The following is a 10,778-nucleotide window of genomic DNA, read 5'->3' as shown; positions in this document are numbered from 1 at the left end:
CCCACTGGAGGCAGCACAGGGTCCTATGAAAGGGACACAGGAATCAAGCAACAGACCTGGGTAGCTGGGGTGGGCTGGAGTTGTAGGGACCAGGGCCACTCAAGATAGGGGCACTGAGGACCCTGAGGGGCCACAGGGAGCCCAGACTTGAGTCAATGGCCCTTCCATCTGAGACCTCAGCCCTGCCTGCTCCCTCTCCTCTGGGCCCATCATCAACAGTGTTTTTGAGGGGCTGCTAAGTGCTGGACCCCACACCATGGGGGTTCAGCAATCTCGTGGAGGGAGTTTCTTTGTGGAGATTTTACAGTTGGAGACGGACAACATATGCAAGCAACTGAACAGATATGTCTGCTATGTGATATGTATAATCAGCCGGGCATGGGGGCTTACGCCTGTAATCCCAGCACTTTGAGGGGCCGAGGTGGGCGGACCACCTGAGGTCAGGAGTTTGAGACCAGCCTGGCCAACATGTCTCTACTAAAAATTAAAAATTCTTTGGGAGGCTGAGACGGGCGGATCACGAGGTCAGGAGATTGAGACCATCCTGGCTAACACGGTGAAACCCCGTCTCTACTAAAAATACAAAAACTAGCGGGCGAGGTGGCGGGCGCCTATAGTCCCAGCTACTCGGGAGGTTGAGGCAGGAGAATGGCGTGAACCCGGGAGGCGGAGCTTGCAGTGAGCTGAGATCTGGCCACTGCACTCCAGTCCGGGCGACAGAGCGAGACTCCACCTCAAAAAAAAAAAAAAAAAAAAAAAAAATTAAAAATTAGCCAGGCATGGTGGCGGGAGCCTGTAATCCCAGCTACTTGGGAGGCTGAGGCAAGATAATCGCTTGAACCCAGGAGGTGGATGTTGCAGTGAGCCAAGATTGTGCCACTGCACTCCAGCCTAGGCAACAGAGCAAGACACCATCTCAAAAAAATAATATGTGTAATCACATATTAATCACATCAGTGTCAGGGCTATGCTGGAAAATACAGCTGAATAAGAGCCCTAACAGGACAGGGCTGGGGAGTGGCGAGGGGTCTGGAGGGGCCTCTCTGAAGTGGATATTTTGAAGTGGGTCTCGGAAGGGGACATCAGACAACATTTTCCTGGATAAATCCTTCTGGAGAAGGCTCCTGGGCTCCTGAAAGAGGACTGCTTAGCGGACACTGACTGGGGCAGGAGGAGAGACCTGAGAGAGAGGCTTATTCCACGCCTCAAGAGAAGAAAGAAACCCAATATTTCGTATTCACCATCCGCGGTCTGGCATTCCGTCAGCACCATTCTCATTTAACGCTGACAGCTCCCTACGAGGTGGAAAGTGTTATCTCCACACCACAACTGAAACCGGGGGCTCAGAGATGACAGGCAACTGACCAGTGCCCCCACCCCACCCCATTCCCTCCCTTCTAAAGGACTTTCACCCCAAATCGCTTTCCAAAATGCTCTGGGGAGGCTGGACACGGTGGCTTGCACCTGTAATCCCAGCACTTTGGGAGACCAAGATGGGCGGGTCACTTGAGGTCGGGAGTTCAAGACCAGCTTGGCTAACACGGTGAAACCCCGTCTCTACCAAAAAAATACAAATTAGCTGGATAGGGTGGTGCATGCTTGTAATCCCAGCAACTTGAGCAACTGAGGCAGGAGAATCACTTGAATATGGGGAAGTGGAGGGTGCAGTGAGCCGAGATTGCACCACTGCACTCCAGCCTGGATGACACAGTGAGACTCTGTCTTAAAAATATAGGCCAGGAGTTCGAGACCAGCCTGGCCAACATGGTGAAATCCGTCTCTACTAAAAATACAAAAAGTTAGTCAGGCGTGGTAGCAGGCACATGTAATCCCAGCTGCTTGGGAGGCTGAGGCAGGAGAATCGCTTGAACTTGGGAGGCGGAGGTTGCAGTGAGTTGAGACAGTGCCATTGCACTACAGCCTGGGCAACAAGAACGAAACTCCACCTCTCTCTCTCTCTCTCTCTCTCTATATATATATATACGCACACACGTATACACATACATACAAATACATAAAATTAAATGCTCTAGGGAGCTAGAGCTAAGACAGGAGGAACTACTGCCACAGGGAGAACCTCTCACGTGCCCACAGCGGCCCCTGTGATCTCGGGGTCCAGGAAGACCTGCCGCTGGCAGCCTCCCATATGTCAGCAGAAGGGGGAGGCATCCGCAGGGTGGATCTGGCGGTGCCCCAGTGCGCCCTGGACCGGCATCACCTGGGCCCGCTCGCCCTCCGCCTGTGTGGGGAGGAGAGGGGAGCCTGAAGCCATGCACCCCTTATCCCCAGCTGAGCTCCGGGATTGCGAGGTAGATTAAGGGCATTCACTCAGGAGGGCACCTACTTAACCAAGATCCTCCGAAATCCAGGCTGCTCACCAGCAACGACTGAGTATGCTGGGCCCGCAGGAAGCGGAGTGGGACCAGGCGGGACTCCTTCCTCGCCTGCTGACCTCCCGCCTTGCTATCAGCACTGCCGCCAGGGGGCGCGCCCACGCCGCTGGCCTCTGAGTCGACCTCCGCGTGCACCTGTGCTCCTTTGTGTGTTAGATTAACACCTGGTGCTTACCTACTATGCGCTTACTCGGTGCAGGTCAGGGGCTTCCTGCATTTCCAGGATGCAGCCTCTATGCCAGCAAACTGAGCTGGGCAGTAGAAAGAAATCCGATTTACTCCTGTGCCCACCACCCAGGCTAGGGCCTTCCTGCTTTCAGGCTCTGCTGTCCAGCCTTCCAGTGGCCTCTAGGGAGCTCACCTAAAACCACTCTGCGGTTCCTACAGCTCCTAGGAGAAAGTTAAACGCCCTCCTCTCCAGGTCAGAGGCCTTGGACCCCCCTATGTGCTCCCTTCGCACTGTTCCTCCATAAGCCCTGTGGTGTTAGGCCTTTGGCCCTTGGCACTTCCCTGCCTGCTTCCCCGCTGCAATGACTTCGCTTCTCCCTTTATCCCCCCAGGTTGGTCTGGCTCCTGACTCCGCCTGGCAGCCCCAATACCTGTTTCAAGCAAAAATGAATTGCACAGTGCCTGGATCAGAGATTTCCTCCTCCCTCCCTGCGACAGATGGGTAGCCCCATGAGGGCAGGCAGGGGCCTGGCCGGCCAGAGTCTTTGTCTACACGGTGCCTCTGCAGGGGGTCCAGTGGAGCCTCACTGAATACACAGCGGAGGACTCTGAGCCCAGGGGAGTACACAACAAAAGGAACCTCAGGGCCAACCAGAGAGAGGGGTTGGGCTGGGGCTGGGGTCCCCTTCCCAAGTCTAAGGTCCCACACATTCACACACACAACAAAAAGTGTTTCCCATGTGCCACGCCATGTCCCCACGTCCCTGGCCCTTGCTGCCTCTTCTGCCCTCTTCCAAGAGACCACTCTTCCATTCAGGGCGATGGCCTCCTAGTCCACTGGCTGTTGCCTCCACCCCGGCCACCCTTCCTGGTCTTGGAGTGAATTTAACCCTTTCTCCACCAAGTGAAACCACCGTGGGGCTTGGGGTACCTATTAGAGAGAGGGTGTTTCTATCTGTGACGTGTGGTCAGGGGCACTCGCCCTCCTCTGACAGAAACCATTCCTGCGTTTCCACCGTCGGCAGCGCAAGGCTTGCAGGAGGAAGGAAATTAAACCTGTGTTGAAGGAAGGACACCTGGCGAAAAGGAAAGGGCTCAGACTCCTCTCCTCTGAGGAGCTTTCAAGTGGGGGAAATCCCCACACACACCTCCATTCTCTAGGGCACCTCGCAGGGCCACTGGTAGGCTCCAGTCCTCTCCTCTGTCACTTCCCAGGTGCACATGGCCAGCTCCTGGATTCCACCCTACAACCCACTTGTTTCCCACCTGATGCACATGACCTGGGGCTCTGAGTGCTCCAGGCTGCCTGGAGGAGGCATTCAGCTACACAGGGCCCCTCAGGGAATGATTGTCTTGTTCACAGCACCCAGGATGCTGGCTGGGCATATCTCAGCCAACACACACCCCCACCGACAGCCCCGGATCTTTTGCCCCCACCTCACAGCATTGGCACCTGTGGAGTCTTGCGGCCCAGCAATGACCCCAAGAGGCCATCAAGTCCAGGCCCTGTCGCCCCACCACACTGCATCCACAGTGGTGTCTGACTGGCCAGGGAAGGTAGCCCTCTCCAGCTCTCAGCACCACTGTCATGGGGCTCTGGAACTCCCCAGCACTTGGGCAGGACTCCAGCAGGCAGCTCTGATTAGAAAGCCACCTGGGAGCCCTGTGGGTGGGACAGGACTCCAGGTAGGAACTAGCAGGCCTCCATCCAAGAGGGATGTATGTGGAAAGCTCTCCACTCCCAGAGCCTTGTTCCTGAGGCTCTGCATTCATGACAATGGCAACCCCCTTTCCAGGTGAATCAGAAACAAGGTGCCCCAGAATCAGCCCAGCCATGAGGAGCATCTCTAGGGATCCCCATCTCTTCAGCCCCCACCAGGTTCACCACTCCTGGGCAGGTTCACGATTTGTCTTCGCCTTGCAGCTCCTTGGTCCTCTCCGCCTCACCCCTGCCCCTTTCTTCCTCAGGCTGGTGGCTCAGCCTCTCCCGCCACCCTTTTCTTGGTTTCTGTCTCAGCATCTCTCTCATCTCTGAGCCCCTCTCTCTCTCCTCCTCCTCTCGGTCTCTCCTTTTCCTCCCCTTCCCTCCTCTCTTTCAACCACCCCTCCCACTCCCTCCAGTCCAGCACTGGGCTAGGAACGCAGCAGAAGCCTTGACAAGCCCAGGCGGCTCTCCCGACCCTTGGTGCCCCCGGGGCCATTTCCCCGCGCTCCCTGTGCCGGCAGCAGCCGCGTGCGGAGAGGGCTCGGCGACCAGAAGAGGCAGCAGGTTCGAGCTGTGGGTACGGGCGCTCAGATCAAAGGCCAGGAATGGCCTCCTGGCCTGAGACTTCCTCCAGCCGTGGCCCCCACCTCGTGGAACGCCCGCCGTTCCAGGCCTCTGTGGGACTCGGGTCGGCTCATTCTCTGCTCTTTCTGCCACGGTTCCCTACACAGCGGTCCCCGCTCCCCACCGGCAGTTCTTCCTTCACCCCAGACGCGGGCTGCGCAGAGCCCTGGTGCCTCAGGTGGTCTGGGAGGGGCCCTAGGGGAAGGCACCCAGGTGACCGGGCGTGAGTCCCCAAAACCTGACCACGATGTCAATACCACCCAGGGCTGAGACCGAATTCCTCGCTCTGGAGAGGGAGAGGAGAGGAAGCAAGCCCCGAGGGGCCTGGAAGGACTCCTTTCCTGTGGGGAGGGGTGGGTATCTGGAAGCATTTGGTGTCCGCACAGCGCTAGAGCCTTTATCGTCAAACCCCAGTCTGGAGCTCCCTATCAGTAGAACCGGGGCCTCAGGCGGGACAGTCAGGCAGTGAGGGGCGCTCCCGAGGGCAGCAAGGTCCTCCAAGGACCTGGGCCGCCCTCGGCCAGAGCTGCGCGTTTCACCGGTCCCTGATGGTCCAACTAAGAATCCCAGTGAGGCTGTGGGTCATACCTCCGACCCTGGCCAGAGGTCGGGCCTGAACCCCTCAAGGAGGAGAAAGTGACCCGACTCTGAGAGCAGGAAATGCGACTGGCCGCTGGTGTCAGTTGCAGGAAATGCAAAGGCAGCAGGAGGTCCCGATACCGATCTGATCCCTGACAAAAGACTCAAATGACACTCGGCTCCGTCCCCCGGCGCCGCCCGCAGCCAGACCTTCGAGCCTCAGCGGACTTTTCCGCACGTTCCTCGGACACCCGGGAAGCGACCTCCCGCGGCCACGACTAGAGGCCGGCGGGCAGGCGGACTCTGGAGGCTGGAAGCTGGGAGGGGGTGCGTTCCCCCACCCCCTGATCCTGGCCTGCCCGAGAGGGGCTTCTGGAAACATCCCTGTGCTTTCTACCCTCGATTCCTCGCGGGCCCACGTCCCAACGGGTCACGGTCCCCGCCAGCAGAGGAGCCACCCGTTCATGCCCACGCCAAGCCCTCGCCACGTGAACACCTGGTTCAGAACCCCGGCGCCCTAACCCTGGCCAGCGGGGGGCCGCGGCGGTAGCAGAGGGTCCGGCCCACCGCATCCTCCCGAAGCCCCGCGGCGTCCGGGGCGCGGGCTTTGCCCAAGTTTGCTGGGCGATGCCCTTCCCGGAGCCCGAGTTGTGGGCCGGGCGGGAGGGGCGCGTGATTGACAGGCTGAACTACAGACTCATCTCTTACCTTAGGCCGCGGGCGCTGATTGGCTGCTCGCTGACATCCTCAAACCCGGCTGCTCCGCGCTGGGCTCGGGAGGGGGGCGGCTGCGGGTGGAGGTGCGCTTCTGACAAGCCCGAAAGTCATTCCAATCTCAAGTGGACTTTGTTCCAACTATTGGGGGCGTCGCTCCCCCTCTTCATGGTCGCGGGCAAACTTCCTCCTCGGCGCCGCTTCTAATGGAGCCCCACCTGCTCGGGCTGCTCCTCGGCCTTCTGCTCGGTGGCACCAGGGTCCTCGCTGGCTACCCAATTTGGTGGTAAGACTCGCCTCTTGTCTGCCCGCGGCCCGGTTTCTCCGCCGCGTCCGGGGAAGGTGGGGGCGCCGGCTGGGGGTGGGCCGCGGCAGGGCTGGGGCTCCTCTCCTCGCCTCCCTCCAGCCCCCCACCCACCCACCCCTCCTGGATTTTCTGCTGGTGTCGCCTTCAGAATCCAACTCCTGGCTCCTCTGATAATCACCATTTTCCCTGCTCCCCGCTGCAGGGGCTGGAGGACTTTCCCATCTCAGAAGGTTTCTTATTCTTAGATCCTAACCCTCTGCCCGTCCCAATCTAGAGGCCCCCGAAGACCCCCCATTTGCTTGCAGTTGGGTTTCTGGAAATCCAGCACTGTCCCTGGGGCCCAGCCACTCCTCTTCTCCATTTTGGGGTCTTCATGGGCAAAACCATCCTGTTCCTTCACTGCCACCCCACCTCTGCTGGCGCCTCCATCAAGAGATTCCCCCACAATAACCCCCCTTTGCCTTCCTATTTCAGACCCCAAAGGCTTCAGGGCTCCTCCCGGGGCAGGGGAGTGGGTGGGGGGTATTTCATCAGATTCTCCCCACTGCTCTAGATTCATCTTGAGCCTCTGAAGTGAATATGGTATTTGCTGATCCGGGATGCCATTGAATTCGGATTTTATTCATTTCTTGCTTGGCCACCCTGGCAAAAGGGGGGTTCCTTGAAAATGGGTTGTCTGGGAGGGGTAGGCTTGTTATTCTTTGACCAAAAATCCAATTCTCCATGTCACATTTGTTCCTTTTGGAAAACCGAGGACCGAGGAGAAAGGGAGAGGAAAAGGAGAATTCCGTCCCTGAGAAATGCAGATACAAAAGACATTTTAGTAAATAAGGCTGGGAAGCCGGGCGCAGTGCTTGGGGGGCTGTGCATGTCTGGGGGGCCGGGGTGAGGAATAAACATCCCTTTGGGAGCCCCAGCTCCAAGAGTCCCCTTGTTTTCCGAGAGGCCCCATCGCCGCTCTCCCACCCTCCGCAGGTCCCAGGGGCCAGAGGGGAAGACACTGAAACCAGTTCTCTAAATTACACCCCGCCTCTCCCCAGTCTCCAGCCCCCTGCATTCCGGAAAACTTTAATTAAAGAATCTTCCCCTCCTGGATGCAGGAGAGCCTCGGCCTGGGGGTGGGAGGTGAGGAGGAAGAATTTAGGATCTGTGAGTGAGAAATGGGCTGTGGCCCCCGGGGCGAAAGTCAGAGAGAAGTGCCACCATGGTGCGGTACTGCCTGCAGGTCCCCAGACTCCCTGCCTTTCACCAACCCAGAGCCTAGGGTAGGAGGAGCAGAGACAGCGAGAGTTGGGGGCCACACCCCGAGTCTTCCAGTTGTTTGGGGGTGGTAGCATTTGTGTCTGGGTGTTTGGGGCCCCTGGGAGAGAGGGTGGGGACATGGCCAAGGGTCTCTGTTTAGAGGGTACTAGGAGTTGCTCCCAGGACAGCCAGCCAAGGGGAAGTCTTTCTTCTGCCCAACCCACACTTTTCCGTGGGGCTGGGCTAACCTGAGGCTTCCAGCACATAAAGAAGCCTATGGAGTGGCCAGGGCAGCCAGGGACCTCAGGAAGGAGGTTTGGCCAGTCTAGGGAAAGACTGCTGCCGACACCCGTCTAGCCTCACCCGGCCATTCCTGACCCTCTTCCCATTCTCGGGCCAAGGCCATGCCGTTTTTTGCCTTGCCTTCGCAGAGACTCTGGTGGGTTGGGGGAGGGTAGGAAGGAAAGGCTTGGCAGCCCATAGGTGGCAGGGACTGAGGAAGAGAGACCAGGCTCTCCAGCGCTGTGAGCTAGAAGAGGGCACTCTTCCAGTTGGTGGAGATTCTGGTGTTAAATGGTGTCTTGGGGACCATCTGGATAGGGGCTGCCCAATAGGAGGAAACACTGGGGAAACCTGGAAGGTCAAGATATTGGCCCTAACATAATGCTAGACACATGGCTTGTTTGGGAATTTGGTGGGGGACAGGAATGCTGCTTTGTCTAAGCCGAGGAGAGAGATGTGTGTGTGTGTGTGTGTGTGTGTGTGTGTGTTGTGTGTGTGTATGTGTTCTGGGTCTATGACCCCGAGAGGTGTTTTCTATACACTAGTGTGTCTCTATGTGCAAAAGTGTTTGTGCCTGCAACTGGGCTACTGTGGATGTGAAATCGTGTGGGTGTGTTGGGGAATCCATGGCCCATGACAGGTTGTGCTGTGTCTCTGCACACAAGTGTTAGCAAGTGACTGATGCTGTGATGTGTGTATGTACGTGTGTGAGAGACAGAGAGAAGTCTAGAAGTATCTTTGCCCATGTAAAGGTCAGAGCCTGTGTCTGCTTGTGACGCTGGGCTTGACTGTGTTCATGACTGGGCATGTGAGTGAGTGTGTGTGTGTGTGTGTCTATACGTCCGCGCGCATGCCTTCATGACAGTGTGGGGAAAGCCCCACAGATGTCTTTGTGCGTGAATATCAGTGCTCATGGCCATGACCTGATTGTGCTTGTAAGGAGGGGAGCGATACTCAAGCCCATAGCTGTGTGAGGGCTGTGTCTGAGTCTGCCCGTGATCCTGTCCCCAGGTGCTGGGCCCGGGGCTGTGTGGCTGTGAACATGTTTGCAGACATCTACCTGTGGGTATGAATGACACCTGAGCTTGGGTGTGTGGTGGGCAGCCATGGGCCCGGAGGGAACGTCCAACAGGAAGCAAAAGTCTCACAAGGTGGCTTCAGGGGCACAGCTGGCCAGGGATGGCACGCTAGAGAGGCAGGGGCAGAGGCTTCCTTGACACCAGCTTGTCCTGTCTGTCCAGGCGCTAGAGTCACTGGCCCTTCTCTCTGAGGTTGTTTTCCTTTAGTCTTGGAGCTGGGGTGGAGGGTGAGTCACCTTCTCAGGGCTAGGGCTGGGGCTGTAGGGTAGATGAGCCTCTGCTTCCTGATCCCATTTGTGCCCCCACTCCCCAACCTAGCCCCTGCCAAGCAGTCAGATTCCAGCATTGAGCATCTAAGCCCATCTTAGCCTGCCCTCTTTGGACCACCCAGCTCACTCATTCCCCAGGAAGGATTTACAGGGGAAGTCATGTAGCTGGGATTTCCGTCCATGCGGACCCTCAAGCACAACACCCTGAGCCCGCACTGCTCAGACCCCAGTCCTGAGAGAAGGTTGACCAGAAGGGACAGCTCTAAGGGGCCTCAGACTGACATCCTTGGGAGGAAGAGATGTTCTCCAGGTAGTGACAGAGGCGGGACAGGAAACAGCAGCATTGATTTCTCAAATTCCCCTTGTCAGTCCCAGTTAGCTCCTGCTGGAGAAACTTGTCTTTCTTCTCCTTCTTGGGGAGGCGTGGGGTGGGGAGATGAACCCATGTTATTAGGGCCTAGCCCAGCACCTGCTACATTCCAGCAGTGGATGCGTAGATGGAGGGGCCTGCTGGAGATCAGGAGCTCACCCTGCCGCTGTGTGACTGAGGACCAGTGGCCACCCATCTGGGTCTGCTTCCTTACACTTCACCCAGGGGTCCCCGGACTGCCCTGCCTCACAGCTTGGGTGAAAGTGTTTTGCAGAGGACAAGGGCAGTGAGCTGGGAAATAGGATACCTGAGTTCTAGTCATCCTGGGACCCATCGTTCCACTCGAGCACCTGCCTAGGACCTACCTCAGTTTCCCCATTTGTCACATGTCCTGCTGCCTCTCCCACCCACTCCCACCTCCACCCGCCTTTCAGAGGCCTGTGAACATGTTCAGTCAAACCCCGCGGGGGTCAGTGGGCTGGGCTCAGGGAGGCACCTGGAGACTGCGGGGGAGGAAGGCCCCAGGCCAGGTGTTAACACTTGTAACAGGCAGGAATTACAGCTCACTGGGGCTGGGCTGGCTGGGGCTGGTGAGTAGCTCAGCTAGCTGGAGGCTGTTGATCCCACAGACAGACAGACAGACAGATGGGCAGATACCAGATCGGATGGCCAGGCTTTAACCGGGTGGTCTCCCTTCCAGGGCAGACCTTTCCCTGGGGGGATATGGTGGGGAAATTAGTCCAGGTCTCTTGGAAGTGAGTTAACAGCCCCCCTGCTCACCCCGCCCCCATCATGGGTGGGGCTTCGGAGTCTAGAGGGAGCAAAATTGGTGGCTGATCTGTTGGTATTCTTCTGATAGGATCACATTTTGCTTAAAAAGAAAAAAACAGGTCAAACGTTATAATAATACCAAGAGCCTGAGCTGAGTTATGTCCTTAGAAGAACCTGCTTTAGGCCGGGCGCGGTGGCTCAAGCCTGTAATCCCAGCACTTTGGGAGGCCGAGACGGGCGGATCACGAGGTCTGGAGTTCGAGATCATCCTGGCT

General features: G+C 57.6%; 2 protein-coding genes across 9 annotated transcripts in view; one reads left to right on the top strand and one right to left on the bottom strand.

Annotated features, from left to right (window-relative positions):
• Positions 1-10,778, bottom strand: part of CDC27 (cell division cycle 27) — a 506,999-nt gene that overhangs the window by 230,422 nt on the left and 265,799 nt on the right. The window lies entirely within an intron of this gene.
• WNT3 (Wnt family member 3) overlaps positions 6,303-10,778 on the top strand; it is a 53,868-nt gene continuing 49,392 nt past the window's right edge. The window contains exon 1 of the mRNA XM_033184117.1: positions 6,303-6,469. Within this exon, the coding sequence (XP_033040008.1) occupies positions 6,390-6,469 (80 nt within the window). The 5' untranslated portion in view covers positions 6,303-6,389. The remainder of the gene's footprint in view (positions 6,470-10,778) is intronic.

This window comes from Trachypithecus francoisi, unplaced genomic scaffold, assembly GCF_009764315.1.
Source record: "Trachypithecus francoisi isolate TF-2019V2 unplaced genomic scaffold, Tfra_2.0 Lachesis_group20, whole genome shotgun sequence".
Lineage (NCBI taxonomy): Eukaryota > Metazoa > Chordata > Mammalia > Primates > Cercopithecidae > Trachypithecus > Trachypithecus francoisi.
Note: the sequence above shows the minus strand (reverse complement) of the source record. Positions and strands in the feature narration are given on the sequence as shown.